This window comes from Zeus faber (genome assembly GCF_960531495.2).
Source record: "Zeus faber genome assembly, chromosome: 14".
NCBI classification, from domain to species: Eukaryota; Metazoa; Chordata; class Actinopteri; order Zeiformes; family Zeidae; genus Zeus; species Zeus faber.
In genome coordinates, this window is record NC_137200.1 from 3,057,701 (window position 1) to 3,076,609 (window position 18,909).

Below are 18,909 nucleotides of genomic sequence, written 5' to 3' on the forward strand. Positions count from 1 at the left end.
TGAGGTCAAAGTGAGATTGAAATTATATGTCAATCATCTCAAAACTTTTCAGTAGAGTAGTATAAACCTTTGCATTAAATAAACTAACTATATAACATAAACATTTCTTTTGTTTCCATTTCAGTCTCACACTTTCACACCGCAAAAGCAAACTAGCTGCACCAATCCCTTTCTTTTAGCCTCTTAAGCCACTTTCACACATGCAGCTTAACTAGGAGTGGGCTGGTACGATCAGCTCCTGATATGACGCACAATATTGAGGAGTCACAATACATACAATATAACAGAATTTAGCAGGATTTTAACGCATATGATAATGTTATCTTATGGGATGTTAATGCAATATAAATGCAATCTTTAAAGACACTTGGCAGTTGTCACAAGATGTTTTTTTTCCACAATGCACGATCATATTCTTATATTGCTAAATTATATTTGGCTTCCTACCGAAGATTTCATCTTAGAATCATGTTTCAGTAAAAGCAGGAGCTGATTTTCAGTGTAAATAGTTCCCTTTTGTGACATCCTGTCTTGCCTTATCTATCTGCAACAGTCATGTCATGACTGACATGTCAACAAACACACACACACACACACACACACACACACACACACACACACACACACACACACACACACACACACACACACACACACACACACACACACACACACACACACACACACACACACAGATCCAGATGCATTACTACAGCAGTGGAAGAGAGAGAGAGTTATGAGCAGGACAGATGGCATCTTACCTTTAGCAGAGAGTGAAGCAGAAGGTGTAGGAGGTTCTGTTGCAGCTGAGCTGTAGGAGTAGGTTTCTGTGAGGCAGAACAGAGGGCCTCCTCTCACTTTATACCACAAGAACCAGCAGGACACTCCCATCCAGCGTGTGTGTGTGTGTGTGTGTGTGTGTGTGTGTGTGTGTGTGTGTGTGTGTGTGTGTGTGTGTGTGTGTGTGTGTGTGTGTGTGTGTGTGTGTGTGTGTGTGCGTGTGTGTGTGTGTGTGTGTGTGTGTGCTATAATATACGTAATCACGCCATAGAGATATTGTACATACTCATCTCCAGGCTCTTTTTGCTTATACAACAGCCTCTCTTCTACATAGAAAACGAAACAAACTCTAGAAAGTTAATTTAAAAGAACAGGAACAAGAGTTTACAGCTTATTAGATGGTAAAGTACCAATTTAAAGATTAATTTGTTGCTACATATGAAGGAGCCTGGAGCCTGCATGAGTTGGAATCTTTCCTGTTTCTACGAGGCACCCTTGGGTGCGTCACTTTCCTCCCCCTCCGACATACAGGTTTAGTTATTTGGAGACCCTTAATTAGCCACAGGTAAGATTGGAACTCTGCAATGGAAAATGAATAATGATCACCATCACAAACTATTATCCCATCCCATCTCCCAAATAGGAGCCTTTCTGTGTGGAGTTTGCATGTTCTCCCCGTGCTCACATGGGGTTTCCTCCACCTCACGTCAGTAAGGACCCCCACCCAAAACATGCACCCATCATCGTCTGACCAGCGATGGACACTGATCACCTGGTCCCCGGGCGCGTCCACGTATGCTGCCCACTGCTCCTGGCTGTGCCCCCGGAGGAAGGACAAGCCAGGATGGGTCAAAAGCAGAGAATCCATTTCACCGGCCACCATCAAAAAGCATGTGCATGTGTGTGTGTGTGTGTGTGTGCAAGCATGTGTTATAGTGTGGTGTGTTGTGTGATGAATAAAGACTGTTTCTTCTTTCTTCTTTCTTCAATTATGTACAGCATAACTACCATAGAGCATATCTGAATAGTGCTGGGAAATTATTTCACAGAGCAGAGCCTGCAGAGCAGAAAGGACCAAAAGATAATATGTATGTAGCTCTATTAGAGCTACCTGAAGACCTTCCACCGGAAGACCTTCTACCTGAAGAGTTCTACCGGAAGACCTCTACCTGAAGAGTTCTACCGGAAGACCGTCTACCTGAAGACCTTCTAACCGAAGACATTCTACCCGATGACTTCTAACTGAAGACTTCTACCTTCTACCTGAACACTTCTACCGGAAGACCTTCTACCCAAAAACCTTCTCCCCGAAAACAATCCACCCGAAGACCTTCTACCAGAAAACCTTCTACCCGAAAACAATCTACCTGAAGACCTTCTACCGGAAGACCTTCTACCGGAAGACTGTCTACCAAAAAACCTTCTACCCGAAGAAAATCTACCCGAAGTCCTTCTACCTGAAGACTTCTACCTTCTACCTTCTACCTGAAGACTTTTACCTGAAGACCTTCTTCTTAAGACTTCTACCTGAAGACCTTATACCTGAAGACCTTCTAACCGAAGACATTCTACCCGATGACTTCTAACTGAAGACTTCTACCTTCTACCTGAACACTTCTACCGGAAGACCTTCTACCCAAAAATCTTCTACCCGAAAACAATCTACCTGAAGACCTTCTACCAGAAAACCTTCTACCCGAAAACAATCTACCTGAAGACCTTCTACCAGAAAACCTTCTACCCGAAAACAATCTACCTGAAGACCTTCTACCGGAAGACCTTCTACTGGAAGAATGTCTACCAAAAAACCTTCTACCCGAAGAAAATCTACCCGAAGTCCTTCTACCTGAAGACTTCTACCTTCTACCTTCTAACCGAAGACATTCTACCCGATGACTTCTAACTGAAAACTTCTACCTTCATCCTGAACACTTCTACCTGAAGACCTTCTACCCGAAGACCTTCTAATCGAAAGCCTTCTAAACGAAAACAATCTACCCGAAGACCTTCTACTGGAAGACCTTCTACCTAAAGACCTTCTACCCGATGACTTCTACCTGAAGACTTCTACCTTCTACGTAAACACTTCTCACCGAAGACCTTCTACCAGAAGACCTTCTACCGGAAGACCTTCTACCCGAAGACTTTCTACGCGAAGACCTTCTCCCCAAAGACCTTCTATGCGAAGACCTTCTACCTGAAGACCTTCTACCCGAAGACCTTCTACCTAACTCCTCCACTTTGCTATTTTCTTCACGTTGACATCGACAACCATTTTTTGAAGCAGACTACAGTCACAACTGAATGGCCATTTAAAGGACCATGAGCTAACTTTAGATTTATACAGATTTAGCCAAGAAGAGCTTTGAGTTTTAGGTCTTCTTGGTTGGTGATGAAGGTCCACGTCGCTGCCGTGCGCAGCAGAATGTCCAGGCGGCCGATAAGTGACCGTGCACTAAGCGGTTAGTGCCAATCTGATTATTCCAGCTCATTAGTCTGGTTTGTTTTACTAAGTGGTCGAAAGTAATTGAGGTGAAAGCAGACAATCAAAACCATCCGTCCAGTTAATGACTGCTGACTCTCACAGCTTCTGTCTCACACACGCACGTAGTTGTTTGTGTTGGAGACAGGGACATATGTGCTCATTTTACGTCACATCAAAGCAAATAGACAACATGCCGTAAGCACATGCCTCCATGAGTTGAACAACCGTTTCCACTATGGAAAAGATGCAACACTAAAAAGCATCCAGGGAAATTTGTGTATTTATTAACTTTTGATCAAACTTGAGGTCTAATTAAATCACTTCTTAACACTTAAGGACCCAAAGACCATCTAACCGAAAACCTTCTACCCAAAGACAATCTACCCGAAGACCACAGTCACAACTGAATCGCCATTTAAAGGACCATGAACTAAGTTTAGATGTATACAGATTTAGCCAAGAAGAACTCTGAGTTTTAGGGCTTCTTGGTTGGTGACGAAGGTCCTCGTCGCTGCCGTGCGCAGCAGAATGTCCAGGCGGCCGATAAGTGACCGTGCATGGGTACATCAGGCCCAACAAATGCACACATGCACTTATAACAGATACAGTATTTTAGCTATTGGAAATTGTGGCAGATGAGGGGGTGTTGTTAAGCCATGGTCCGCAGGTGATGGCGCTCGCTTCTTCCCGCAGCAATGCAGCTGTACCGGGTCCACTTAATCATCCTCATTAGTCCTGATTGGTCAGACCTGGCTGTGAGAGTTTTCTTATGTGTTGTTTTTTCCTTGCAGTGGGGATCGCGTGGTGCAGTAGACGTGTCCCCGTGGACCAGATCGTGAGACAGACCCTGACGATTGTTGAATAAAAGTCTGATTTATGTTCACGTTTAGGCCAGCGAGCCTTTTTGTTTATTAACGTAATAGCCCCACCGTGTCAGCACCTCACTGCCCGAAAGTCTCCCTCAGAAATGTAAATTCATATATATATATCTATATATTTTCTTGATATTGATGTGGGTGTTATTCTGCTAAGTAGATCACATTGGTATTTGTTTTAATTCAACTTAAAGGTAGGAAAATAAAATGTCTAGCAAATTGTATTCATCATTTATATTTCTTTAAATAAGCAGATATACATACACAGTATATGTTTGTTATTCATCAGATATTCTTCACTTAAATGTGTTTTTCTTCAAATGTCCCATTTATTTTTATTCTGGATGACTTGACAGACTCACAGAAAAATATGTGAAAATGTAATTACAACTGCAGCCCAATATGTGCAAACACCTGATTAAATCTTCTTCTGGCTCAAAATCTTCTTCTCACAAAACAGAGGGGAAAAATACTTAAATTATAGTGTTTGATCAGAGACATTTTCCAACAAAACACAAATTTAAATATAAATATGCTGTAGAGCAGGGACCACAGTGTATGAATAAATAAACAAATAAATAAATAACTAAATAAATTAAAAACATTCAACATTCCTCCAACTTATAAAACACTGACTGAAAACAAAGCATACAAAAGTGTATGAAACATACTGTTCAATGTAAACAAGAAATCAAAAGCATTATTTTTACACAAACAACAAATAGCAGTATATTATTTTTTTATTAATACAAAAAAGGATCAAGTAAAAGCAACCAAATATATTTTTTAGGGCAAAAGTGTTGTGACTGGGCAATATAGCATATATCAATGTATACCAACGTGGTTTTTACAACATTGTGATGTTTTTATAATACCAATTTTTATTTTAAGATGAAATAAATTTATAATTGTACTGCTCTACAATAAAATAGTTGCTCAGTATGCATGTCTAATAAAGGACTGATAATAAAAGTGGATTACAATAGACTAGTATGAGACTAACTGGAAACAACTTCTAATAAGAGCGTACTATGATTTGAAAATCGAAATACTGCATATAAACGTGTCGATATGCATTTTGGCCATATCGCCCAGCCCTCGTTCATTGGCACATGTGCATCAGAGGCGGGGGACATCGAACCTGTAGTGTTACAGTATTATGTAGGAGTCAGTCTCAGTTAAATGAATTGCGATATCTAGCAGTGTATAATGTACTGGTTGTCAACACAACATCCACTGAGATGGAAATAATGTTTTGTCTCTTGCCACAGGTAAATGTTTGAACTCAGCAACAGCCTCACCTTATAGACAATGAGAGAATAAACAATGAATAAACCTGACTCGTAAATTAATGTATGTAGTTCCCTGTTAATATTCTGCAGTCGAGTAATATAACATTTTAGTCTTATAAATACATACTTTGTGAAACATATGGATCTTGTATCTCCAAAAAGTCCAATTGAGGGAAAGATTATATTTTACAGTTCAATTGAGTTCTGTGTTTAAATGGAATAAATGGCCAAGTGCTAAGCCTAAAATTGAAGTTTTGAAGAAAACATTTACAGACACAGTTTTACTTCCAGTATATTTTAAACACTCACAGAGGCTGTAGTAATATCTTGTTGCCAGTAGGGGATGTTACCTCCCTTTCTAAATTCATTTCTAACCTCAGGAGTCATGATAGTTGTGATGTTGTGATGGTCTGGTTTTATCAGCCGGTCAGGAATAATTCAGAGGCCAGTGATAGAAAATCAGGCATATAACCACCTGGCAGTCAACGTTTCTTTGACATTCGACTGTTTGACCTATTAGAAGCCTCTTGATGAAGTCCGTAGATTACATGCCGAAAATGGAAATGGCACTCATCTCTTTCCTAAAGTTTGTCTAAGAACCTGATAGCAAACACTGACACAGACAGTGTTTACACAGTGTGTACGCTCAGGGTCAAAAAGTGGTCATATTCCAGGTGATTGACATCTGTGGGCTGTTGTTAAATGGACTGATCGATTAACCTTTTGGTTGAAGGACCAGATTCTGCACTCAGAGGTACACATCCATGGTGTTAGTGATGGTCCGTCTGCAGAGGGGACAACAGCGCTGTTGCAGGGGGCGGCGTAGGGTCAGGACATCCGAGCAGGGCCGGCATAGGCACAGGTGGCGACAGGGCAACAGTAAGACGGTTTTTAAGGAATCCTGGCATATCACACACTTCTTCCTCTCCTCCTGCTCCTTCAACAGGCTCAGGAGCTCTCTATCTGTGGGATGAGAGGCATCGGCACTCCCATCCGTCTCTTCTGCTGTTGTGAGGTGATTCAGCCCATAGCCGACCGTCCTCGAGGAACTGTTGTTAACGTTGCCGCCACTGCTCTGTGGCTCACCTACTGGAACAGAGTGGAGCTGTGGAGATTCTACCTGACCAGGGCTGTTGAGACCGATGTCTGTGGAGCCAAGTGAGGCTCCAGCATCTCCATACAAGAGTCTGGTTCCACCCACATCCTGAGGTGATTCAGCGTGGATCAGCACAGGCTCCACAAAGACTGTGTACAACCTGTGAAGCGCTGTTTGCAGTATGTGCACTCCCTGTAACAATCCAGCAAGGCGGAAGCTCTGTCGCACTGCGAGGAGAGGAAGTCTGGGGTTCAGGTACAGCAGGGCTAGCGAGACAATGAGCGCCGTCAGAAGCAGCCCATTGGCATCCAGCAGGAAGGCGGTGATGAAGACGTGACCAAGCGCTTCCAGAAGGTTGAGGAGCATCTGGCAGGGAGTCCACACCAGCATGGAGATGGCTCCCAAGCAGCTGTAGAGGCAGGTTTGCAGCGTGAGAGCCAAGTCCAGGGCCTTGTGGAGGGGAGCTGCCACGGCTTCCCAGGCCCCTCCCATCACAGAGAAACAGTTGTGCATCCCAATGAGCACCACGTTCACGGCGGTGTTAATCAGGTAAAGGATGAGGCTGAGCGCGATGAAGAGGCCGTCGCTCAGCTGCCTGAGGATCAGGTTGCCCGAGACGATGCCGCGCTGCAGCCACTCTTTGACGCGCCACCCTACGTGGCAAAAGAGGTGGCCGACCATTTTGAAGCTCTCCAACACGCCACCGAGCGTTTGCAGCCAGCCCTCCAAGGTGTGCAGAGCTCCGCGGGCCGCGCTGGAAACCGCCTCCATCATTTTGAGGAAGGATAACAGGGCCAGGTCCCAGTAATGCAAGAGACTGCTGAGGAAGTGCAGCACAGTGTGGAGAGCGCTGCTCACGTGGGACAGCAAGCGGCTCAGCCATGCCAAGGTCCAGAGGAGCGTCTCCACAAGCAGGCAGACCGTGTCCGCGCATATCCCAATGGCAGAGGACACTACGTCCACCACGTCCATATTAGGTTTTCCTAAAAAAAACAACAACAACAACAACAACAACAACAAATGACTTGTTTGTTATGTCAGTCCTCTTAAAGCTGCAAAAGCTACATTAGATTCAGCAAGATTCAGTCCCTCCCCCTTCCAACCCCATCCCCCGAAAGCTTCTCACACCTGATTAAAAGTACACCATGACGTATATCTGTAATATACTTTGTTGTGTAGTGGCATAATGCATAATTTTTTATCAAGTTGTGTACTATTTTATGGGCAGTTGTCACATACCTGTGGAACAAGATTTATTTTCCCCTTGAGGACTGTAAAATTAATAAAAAATAAAGATTAAAAAATTGGAAAATGTTTCGCAATTCTACAGTGTGATCTGTATCATAACAGCTTGTTTACTATGGACAGAGTTTCCTCTGTTTTATTCCGCAGTGTGGCATCGGCTAAGCAAAGGTAATGCCACACTTTTAAGAACATCATCATTTGGAACAAATTTGAATTCTCAGGTATAAAAATAGGTCAAAGCGAGATTTATTTTTTAAATTACGAAAACAACACTAGACAAGCAATTGCATCCTGAAGGCAGACAAACTGCAAGACAATGTTAATTCAATATTTAGTCGAGGAAAATTGTGTATAATTATATATATATAACAGCATTGTAGATGCAGGGCTACTTTTAAACTTTAACTACAGTATAATCCTGAACTATTATCTTTACTATTACTACTATTTATTTGTAATTTTTTTTTAATTCCCAATGCTTATGTGTTATCTTAATGTAGTTTCCTTACTTCTTGCATCCAAAATATCCCCAAATCAGCCAAATACCGCACATCCACTGTAGTGACCCTCCCTCGGAGTGGGAGTGCCCTCCAGTAACCTCTCCTTCTGCCCATCCTAGCACCATGACGCAGCCTGAGACAGGAAATGGAACCGGGAATTCCTAACACCCAGGACGCTGCGGCTCGCCCGGAGGTGGTCCTAAACAGAGTGGGTATTGATGAACGGCTGCTTTTGTGTTTTGTCTTAATTCATGGAGTGCGTGGTAATAAAACGAGGACACGCTGTCAACTGACTGGTGCATTCAGAACAGAGGAGGCCGGTGGCTGTCGATGTCAGCCGTGGAACCCCACGGATACCTCCACCCTTTTCCACATTCTACGATCCGCGATGTGCAGATATTTTCCGGGGTAATAAAAACAGCAATCCCACGATAACTACATTTGTGTCTGCGCATCTTTCGCTTGCGGTCACTGCCTGTAAAGGACGTTATAACCAGTGTATAACGCTACTACTTTATTCAAATAATTACTCAAAAATGAAAAAGAAACTATTCCCAATCAACATTCCTACCAGTGAAGTCACAGCAGAGATAGTGCTGGGATTGTGTACATGTCTTACCTTAGTAGCATCTTCGCTTAGACCTTACTAACATGGCCTAGACCTTAGTAACATGGCGGACCGCAGGTCAGTCGCACGCAGCAGTCTGGCACGATCGTCACCGGGATTCTGACGGTTCATCACAGATGACGTCAGACGTGGAAACGTGCGCGCGGCTCTATCTCGCGAGACTCTCTCTCTCTCTCTCTCTCTCTCTCTCTCTCTCTCTCGCTCTCTCTCTCTCTCTCTCTCTCTCTCTCGCTCTCTCTCTCTCATACGGTGCCCCTGAGAGCTCAACGCACTGCAAACAGACAGAACACAAGCAAAAACGAAAAATACAACCGCACAAAGCCACATTACGAAAGTGAGCCACACCGGATGCACGGATTTATCTGCAATCAAATATATTAATTTTATAGGTCATTTCCCCATAGTTGAAGTCCCTCACTGAAGAGAACTTCTAACAGTGAAGCAGTGACCACATACGCTCCTCTCTGGGCAGGCACGTCTGTCTGTCTTCCTGTTTCTACTGCCAGGTTGCAGGAAGCCTCTCTCTCTCTGTTTAAATGCAGAGGACTTTATTGGCATGGGGAACATACGTTTACATTGCCATGTGAAGATAATCGTAAAAATGGTAAAAACGTTGCTGTTAAAAATAAATAAATAAATAAACACACACACACACACACACACACACACACACACACACACACACACACACACACACAAATAGGTGAAGATGGTGAAGATAACCTAAAATAAAAATGGAAATCTCCTGGAGGGACATCCACTGCAGGAAAAAAGACAAATTCAAAATAATTAATGATGATCTGAAAACGATCATCCCTAGCATCATCCCTTGCAACTTTTATTGTAATTTTTTTTTTTTCCGTTGAAGTTGATTTTAAGATTAATTAATAGCCGGTAAGTAATTAAATATCATACAGTCTTAATATACGTGTGTGTGAATAAATACAATGTTACATATATATCATTAAAATGAATACATTTAATTACATTTAACAAAAAATTATATGCATAGAATTAAATTTACTTTTTTTAAAATGTTTTTAATCAGAACGGATATATAACGTATACACGCATGTGTATTGCATTCCGCCGGGGTGTGCGCTATGACGTATACGGAAGTTACGTTAACGTCATCGTGCTTCTTAGCGCGAAAACTTTGGTTAGAAAGTGCGGCACTACGCTTTAGCCGAGAGAACCACTTGTTTCGACTTATCAGCCAGTCAATGTAAGAGAATATATACCACCCCAAATGTTTGTTTTTTTCCTAAACTAGCGATAATAACTCAATTGCAATGATAAGAGTTAGCAAACGACTCGCACGTTAGCTCTCAGTGTTGCCAGTTGTAGCATTTGCGATTTCACCACTTTCCTCGATGTCAATCTTTAAATACAGTGTATTTAAAGTGTACATGTATGTTAGGCGGTAAAAAGGTCTGCTACTGCACTGCACTAACTGGCAACCGAGTTCATCAAATATGGTATGGTATGGTATCAAATATGGTATCAAAATACCATAAGTCTGGACACTTAAACATGGCAGGAGATAAACCCGCCCCCACTTAGTCATTAGGACTCAGACCGAACTAGAAACACTGTTACTACACACTTAGATGAGCCCAACTTACTTTATACTTACCTGTCCTGCTTTCTTGGTATTGTTTTTTGTTTTTTTTTTAATCTAGTCAGTATTTACAAAGTACTGGTTATATTTATTACAGTTCCTCATCGCTTACTTTGCTGTCTGACCTATATTTAACTGTTACAATAACAGTTCATAGAATCATAGAATCCCTGTTTCTCCCGAATAATATATTACTACTACTATACGTTGATATATGGTACTTACTTATGCAACACTTGAATGAATAAGAGCGAGGATTTGTTTGAAAAACCTTAAAGTCTTAAATTTTGTAAAAAGTTGGCTTAAAGTCAAGTAGCATCCATGTTACATAATTGTCCATTGGCATTATAAATTCAGACTATAACGTTAATAGGAGTATGAATTCAGATGTTCCCTCTGTTGCGTTCGGACCACGTGCTGCAAAAATAACACTCAATTTTCTTCAATAAATTAACCCTTTGTCATGGGGCAGTGTGGATGCCAGTGGCCTGAACTCTCAGTGAAACCCATAATTGGCGAGGGAGGATATTTAATACCTTTTAGATATTCCTTGTTTGTTGTGTCTTCGTGTTTCCTGTCTTCCATAATGTAAAAATAAAACTGTCGCAACACACCTTTCCTTCTCCATTGAGTCTGTCAGACCACATTGCCCGAAATGTCGAAGATCGACAAGATGAGCATCCTGGGGGTGAGGAGTTTTGGCATCGAGGACAAGGACAAACAAGTGATTTCTTTCTTCAGCCCTCTGACGGTGCTGGTCGGACCCAACGGAGCAGGAAAGACGGTATAGTCAGCGCCGGCCTGCATCACATTCATATGGGACAAAACAAAGAATCTTTCCCACTGCTCAGCCTTAAAAATAGATTTTTCTGAATGACAGTGTGAATTAGAAAAAAATGTTCCATGTAGTAGTTTAGCGACCAGCTATTATTATTACTATTGTTATGGGGTAATCGAACCTCTAATTCTTTCAATCAACATTTTTCTAGTCTTTCCCTTTGGCTTACTGTTGTTTTCACTTGACCCCAGCTATAAACAGTATTCTTACGATGTCCTTGGGGTACTTGAAGTACTTGAAAAGTACTTGCAATTTAAGTACTTGAATACCTTGAAAACAGCCCCTTTTGTCCTTGAAAAAAACATTAATTCATTCATTCATTGAAAACCTATGATATTCCCCCTGGTGTTGTTATTCAATTTGCTTTCACAAGATAGATTATGCCAGGGAAAATTAATTTAATCCAGCATGTTTGGAAATAGACACTTCTAAAAGTATATGGCAACGGGGTGTGTGTGTGTGTGTGTGTGTGTGTGTGTGTGTGTGTGTGTGTGTGTGTGTGTGTGTGTGTGTGTGTGTGTGTGTGTGTGTACTACACGTGTGTGTATATGTGTGTGTGTATATATGTGTGTCTGTGTATATATATATATGTATATATACGTGTGTGTGTATATGTGTGTGTGTATATATGTATATATGTGTGTAAATATATACAGTATATATGTGTGTGTGTATATATATACAATATATATGTGTGTGTATGTATATGTATATATACAGTATATGTATATAGGGGGATAGCAGTGAAACTATAACCCAACCTTCCTTGAAAATGGAAAAAATTGTGCTTAGTGCATTTTGTAATGCCAGAATGGACCTTGTATAAAGGACATTGAGGCATAGCTCAGGGTGTACTGGCACGATGCAAAGCCCGGATGCACTAGCATATATTTCCCATGTCATTAATACCAGATTGTCCGCTGCTGGCTAGATAGGATGAGGTTTTGATAATTTCTACCACTTTGTCTTTATAGTGACTTAAACAATGTTATGTTATGTTTTTGTTTGTTTTTAAGACCATCATTGAGTGCCTAAAGTATGCATCATCAGGGGAACTTCCCCCTGGAGCCAAAGGTGGTGCTTTTGTTCATGATCCAAAGGTGAGTATAGTCTGCTCTACATTAATTAATTAATTGATTGATTGATTGACTGATTAATTAATTGTCACAAAGATTGATGCTACAATTAAGAAATTAGTTCAGCGAGAACGGGTGTGTAATTACCATATGTCTTATTACCTCACTAGGCATCTACATACAACTTCTAAATCATCAAAAAGGAACCACTTTCAGTCCAGTAAAATTATAAAAGTATCTTCAACATTTCATCCATCTCTGCAGGATGCCCATGAGACTGATGTGCGAGCACAAATCCGGCTGGTGTTCACTGACATCAGCGGAGAGAAAGTGGCCATCCAGCGCTCTATGTCTTGCACACAGAAGGCAAAGAACTACTGCTTTAAGACGCTGGAGGGGGTCATCACCAGAGTGAAGTAAGCTTCCAGTCACTGATTCCCGTGTGTAGTCTAGAATACCCAAAACTAGGGCTGTGACGGTATGAATCTTTTTACCGTGGTGAGAAGCAACTTGTAATAGCAGTGATAACATTTCAATTAAGAAGTATAAATAAGGGGAATCATAGATATAATTGTTGTATGTGTGAATTGAACACGGACAGCGTGTCCCATTCATATTGACATTGAACAGCCGAAACCGATTGGACGGAAAAAAAATTCAGAATTGGGTACAGCCCTAGAAATAATTACTAATAATCGTGCACACATCTTTAAATACACAAAAGCCACCGCCAATTCCTCTCGCAGTCATTCGTGTTTCTTTCAGTGCAACCATCGTTGTTTCGCTATTTTTTTCTGTTTCCAGCAACTCGCTCTGGAAGTAGGTGCCACGAAATCACTCTGTGGCATGAAATGACATAAAGAAGTAAACAGAGTATATTATTCTGGCAATTGTGTTCTGGGACATGTTCTCCATTGGTTCTCACATCTTTTGGTCTTATGTCTTTTAAGGTATATGCCTCTGCCTTAAGAGGAAATCCCGTCTGTCCTATCGGGAATAACAAAAGTTTCTGCCTGTCAATCATTCTCAATTCCAAGCAGAGATTTACACTACAGCTCATTTAAATGATTTAGTTGTTTTTTTTCTTTTAAATAAGGCCTTTGCTAATCATCAAATTTGTTTTTAACAATGCTTTGTATTTGATGTTGTGAGAAAAGTGATTTGAATTGAAAGCAACCACACCTTCCTTGCTGCCTTCTTTCTTCTGCTCAGGAACGGTGAGAAGATAAGCCTTTCATCCAAGTGTGGTGAGCTGGACCGGGAGATGATCTCTGGACTGGGTGTTTCCAAACCAGTGCTGAACAACGTCATCTTCTGCCACCAGGAGGAATCCAACTGGCCTCTCAGTGAGGGCAAGGCCCTGAAAGATAAATTTGACTCCATCTTTGCTGCCACAAAGTAAAGTTATTTTTCTTTGCCTTTCTTTGTTTTGTTTTGTTTTGTTTTTTTCACTTTAAAATATATTTTTACTTTTTTTACATCGTCATTGAATTTGTGTCTCCTGCTCTGTTTCCACCTCCCAGGTATATAAAGGCCTTGGACACAATGCGGCAGCTGCGTCTGAAGAAGGGCCAGGTTGTGCGGGAGTGCCAGGTGGAGCTGCGCTACCTGAAGCAGATGAAGGAGAAGGCGCAGCAGATCCAGGAGATGCTGGCCACTAAGGAGGCCCAGCTGGTGTCTTCTAAAGACAGCATCCTAAAGATAGTGACCCAGATTGAGCCCCTTGAGGTGGGACTGTCTTATCATCAGTAAATAAATGCATCCTTATCACAGGGCTGTACCCGACTCAGAATTTTGTCAGTCGATTCGGATCTACTGCTCTGAGTGAGTGACAATGGCACACTAGTGCAGATTGCTCCATGCGTTATTGCACAGAAAATAAAGCAGTGTTAATTGTGCTCTTAATTTGTTTTAGTATTTCTCTTAAAAAATAAAAAAAGAACCGATTAGGGTAGTGTTAAAGTACCGGATCGATAAGCAGTATCGGTAAGAGTAGTAGTACCATTTAAAATCTTAACGATACCCATCGCTACCCGTGCCCCGACCCCACACTGTTTTTAGTTGTTTATTTGGTGGAACAGCACACGGCTGTTCATGTTGCTCTCTGATCGGAGCGTAATGGAGAGCGGTGTTCATGTCTGGATGGGGACGATTCACACACATTAAAAAAAAAAAAAAAAAAAAAAAAAATATATATATATATATATATATATATATATATATATATATATATATATATATATATATATATATATATATATATATATATAAATAAAAATCCTCATTGAAACATTATCCCTGTGTATTTTGTAAGCTTCTATCTGTTTTATTCTGTTATCGTAATGCACACTGATGGACAACCCCCCCCAAAAAAATAAATAAATAAAAGACTGCTCGAAGAATCTCAGTCGACTGACGGGTTTCTGACTGATGATTCGACTTGTCAACTTTCAGGGGAAAACCCTACATTATCATTACATTACAGTTATGCAGACTAAATTAATCACTGTAAGAAGTAGAGCTGTCACAATTATTACATAATCGCTTTATTGCTATTATTCTATACTACTAATTTTAACTACAACTTTAATACTAGAACCTATTAAAATGCCAGACTAATTTTACTGTTGTGATTTTACTATTCTTTGTTTTTGCAGATTTCTTACAGCGAAGCTTAACGTGTCGATTTTTATCAACAATAGTCTCTGAGTAGTGTCATCTGCAGCCTGAACCAAAAAAACAAGCCCCAAAAAGGAATTCTTAGTGTGCAAATTCACTATAAATTTGGGATTAATGGTGACAAAGATGTCATTTACAAAACAGAACATTTTCCTTACTTAACTTTTTTGTGTATGTGTATTCATGTATGTGATCAGTTACCAGTCTACATATCTTTGAGCAAATCATGTCAGTGACTGGACTGAAAGTGGTTTCTGGTCTTTTTCCCATTCAGAACCGATTGATAGACATTTCCATGAAGATGGACAAGGTGATGGAGCTGGACAACGACATCAAGGCCTTAGAAAGCCGTAGAACACAGATGGAGAAAGACAACAGAGAACTCGAGGAAACCATGGAGCAGGTGAGGGAGAGAGAAATAACTGTTATCCGCCCAGCAAATCGGGCACTCTGTTTCCTTTTCTTTATTTTCTGTTTACTTATTTGTTTGTAAGTTGAAAGATGAGCAAGGTAAGATTGGAAGACAAAAAATAAATATTCTTTGACTTTTAATATTAGGAATACATGTGATTTTTATTGTTTTACGTTTACATTGGTAAACATGAACTAGCTACTGTAATGCAAGTAAGAGTGTAACGGCTGCTCATAACAGCCATGTGCACCACACTGAACATGGACCAGAGAAAACAAAGGAAAGAGTTGTCTGAGGAGATCAGAAAGAAAATTATAGACAAGCATGTTAAAGGTAAAGGCTATAAAACCATCTCCAAGCAGCTTGATGTTCCTGTGACTACAGTTCCAAATATTATCAAGAAGTTTAAGGTCTATGGGACTGTTGCCAACCTCCATCGACACGGCCGCAAGAGGAAAATCTACCCCAGATTGAACAGAAGGATAGTGCGAATGATAGAAAAAGAGCCAAGGACAACTTCCAAAGAGGTACAAGCTGATCTCCAAGGTCAAGTTACATCAGTGTCTGATTGCACCATCCCTCACTTTTTGAGTGACAGTGGGCTCCATGAAAGACCCAACACACACAGCTAAAAGCACCCAAGAATGGATAAGAACAAAACATTGGACTATTCTGAAGTGGTCTTCTATGATCCCAGATCTGAATCCTATCGCACATCTATGGGAAGAGCTGAAACATGCAGTCTGGAGAAGGCACCTTCAAACCTGAGACAGCTGGAGAAGTTTGCTCAGGAAGAGTGGGCCAAACTACCTGTTGACAGGTGCAGAAGTCTAATTGAGAGCCACTGAAATCGCTTGATTGCAGTGATTGCCTCTTAAGGTTGTGCAAAAAAATATTAGGTTAAGGGTCCCATCATTTTTGTCCAGGCCGTTTTAGAATAGAATTGATCTTTTTAGCAATAATTTATCTCTTTTCAGTTTCTTTGCTTTACTCTGACATAACAAAGGCATGCAGGTGTACATGAGAAAATTTGTCCACGTCTTTATACAGTACCTCTGTTCCTGAGTAAACTTCTGTAAGTTTACTATATGGTGAAAGCAAATGATGAAATACAAAAATACTATATACATATGTATATAGACTCACCAGCCACTTTATTAGGTACAGCTGTTCAATTGCTTGTAAACACAAATAGCTAATCAGCTAATAAACCTAATAAAGTGGGCGGTGAGTGTATAACAGTTCATTGATGAACCGCGGGCAGAATTATTTGTATGTAAAACATTCGTCCTTACATTTTGCAAGTTATGAATATTTCGAAACAGGGATAATTTCTTTATTTTCTCATAGTGTTGAATTGGAAAGGTCTCTGCTCGCGTTGGGCAATCGTTTCTATTTTCATATCATCAAATCATGGCTACTCAAGATAAGTTGTCGACCGGGGCCTATATCTGGCATTTTGAGATAATCGGCATCAACTTATTTTCCACACTATATAATATACAGTGTATAGATACACTCACTGGCCACTTTATTAGGTACACCTTGCTAGTACCGGGTTGGACCCCCTTTTGCCTTCAGAACTGCCTTAATTCTTCGTGGCATAGATTCAACAAGATCTTGGAAACATTCCTCAAAGATTTTGGTCCATATTGACATGATAGCATCACACAGTTGCTGCAGATTTGTCGGCTGCACATCCATGATGCCAATCTCCCGTTCCACCACATCCCAAAGGAGATCTGGTGACTGTGGAGGCCATTGGAGTACAGTGAACTCATTGTCATGTTCAAGAAACCAGTTTGAGATGATTTGAGCTTTGTGACATGGTGCATTATCCTGCGGGAAGTAGCCATCAGAAGATGGGTACACTGTGCTCATAAGGGGATGGACATGGTCAGCAACAATACTGAGATATGCTGTGGAATTTAAACCATGCTCAATTGGTACTAAGGGGCCCAAAGTGTGCCAAGAAAATATCCCCCACACCATTACATCACCACCACCACCACCACCACCAACCTGAACCGTTGATACGAGGCAGGATGGATGCATGCTTTCATGTCGTTTACGCCAAATTCTGACCCTACCATCTGAATGTTGCAGCTGAAATCGAGACTCATCAGACCAGGCAACATTTTTCCAATCTTCTATTGTCCATTTTTGGTGAGCCTGTACGAATTGTAGCCTCAGTTTCCTGTTCTCAGCTGACAGGAGTGGCACCTGGTGTGGTCTTCTGCTGCTGTAAAGGTTGGGCGTGTTGGCAACGGGATGGTAGCTCAGGAGGTAGAGCTGGTCGTCTAGTAATCTAAAGGTTGCTGGTTCGATCCCAGGCTCCTCCTGCTAGCATGCTGTAGTGTCCTTAAGCAAGACACTTAGACCCCTAATTGCTCCTGATGGCTGCGTCCGTCGGTGTTCGAATAATTGTAAGTCGCTATGGATAAAAGCGTCTGCTAAAATGCAATGTAATGTAATGTGTTGTGCCTTCAGAGATGTTATTCTGCATACCTGTGATAAGAAGAATGTGATGCGACTCTGCTGAAGCAGATGAAGCAGACACTTTCACTTTTGTAGCTTCAGACTAAGTATTGATAACATGATTAGTATTTTACAAATTAGAATTTTCCTTTGATTAACGTCTGCGCTGATACGGGAAAATTAACTATATGGGTTTTATCTCTTGGAGAAAAAAAAAAAAGAAGCAAAACGATGGTGGGCAAGTAATGTAATGCCCCAACACCGATAACCACGGCAACCCTACTAAACAATGATTAATATGTTTATATTTCATATCACACACCATATGCACTCCTGTAACTTTCACCACCAAAAAAGTGTATATATATATATATATATATATATATAGTGGGGCAAAAAAGTATTTAGTCAGCCACCAATTGTGCAAGTTCTCCCACTTAAAAAGATGAGAGAGGCCTGTTATTTGCATCATAGATATACCTCAACTATGAGAGACAAAATGAGGGGAAAAAAAAAATCCAGAAAATCACATTGTCTGATTTTTAAAGAATTTATTTGCAAATTATGGCGGGAAATAAGTATTTGGTCAATAACAAAAGTTCATCTCAATACTTTGTTATATACCCTTTGTTTGCAATGACAGAGGTCAAACGTTTTCTGTTAGTCTTCACAAGGTTTTCACACACTGTTGCTGGTATTTTGGCCCATTCCTCCATGAAGATCTCCTCTAGAGCGGTGATGTTTTGGGGCTGTCGCTGGGCAACACAGACTTTCAACTCCCTCCAAAGATTTTCTATGGGGTTGAGATCTGGAGACTGGCTAGGCCACTCCAGGACCTTGAAATGCTTCTTACGAAGCCACTCCTTCGTTGCCAGGGCGGTGTGTTTGGGATCATTGTCTGCTG

The 18,909-nt window shown here is 41.0% G+C and overlaps 2 protein-coding genes across 2 annotated transcripts in view; one reads left to right on the forward strand and one right to left on the reverse strand.

Moving 5' to 3' along the window:
• Positions 1–4,498: 4,498 nt before the first annotated feature.
• On the reverse strand, positions 4,499–7,788 carry LOC307240265 (E3 ubiquitin-protein ligase RNF26-like). The gene is made up of 2 exons (XM_080013992.1): positions 7,768–7,788; positions 4,499–7,511 (listed from the first exon to the last, which is right to left on the reverse strand). The coding sequence occupies exon 2, from the start codon at positions 7,498–7,500 to the stop codon at positions 6,181–6,183; it is 1,320 nt and encodes a 439-aa protein (XP_079870118.1). The 5' UTR covers positions 7,501–7,511; positions 7,768–7,788; the 3' UTR covers positions 4,499–6,180.
• A 2,282-nt stretch (positions 7,789–10,070) lies between these two features.
• The window catches only part of rad50 (RAD50 homolog, double strand break repair protein), a 56,637-nt gene continuing 47,798 nt past the window's right edge, over positions 10,071–18,909 (forward strand). The window contains exons 1-7 of the mRNA XM_080014274.1: positions 10,071–10,126; positions 11,155–11,306; positions 12,377–12,460; positions 12,701–12,852; positions 13,649–13,834; positions 13,960–14,164; positions 15,390–15,518. Coding sequence (XP_079870400.1) covers positions 11,178–11,306; positions 12,377–12,460; positions 12,701–12,852; positions 13,649–13,834; positions 13,960–14,164; positions 15,390–15,518 — 885 coding nt within the window. The 5' untranslated portion in view covers positions 10,071–10,126; positions 11,155–11,177. The remainder of the gene's footprint in view (positions 10,127–11,154; positions 11,307–12,376; positions 12,461–12,700; positions 12,853–13,648; positions 13,835–13,959; positions 14,165–15,389; positions 15,519–18,909) is intronic.

Excerpts from the sequence above, each read along its gene's own strand:
- LOC307240265 (XM_080013992.1), bottom strand. The coding sequence starts at position 7,500 with ATGGACGTGGTGGACGTAGTGTCCTCTGCCATTGGGATATGCGCGGAC.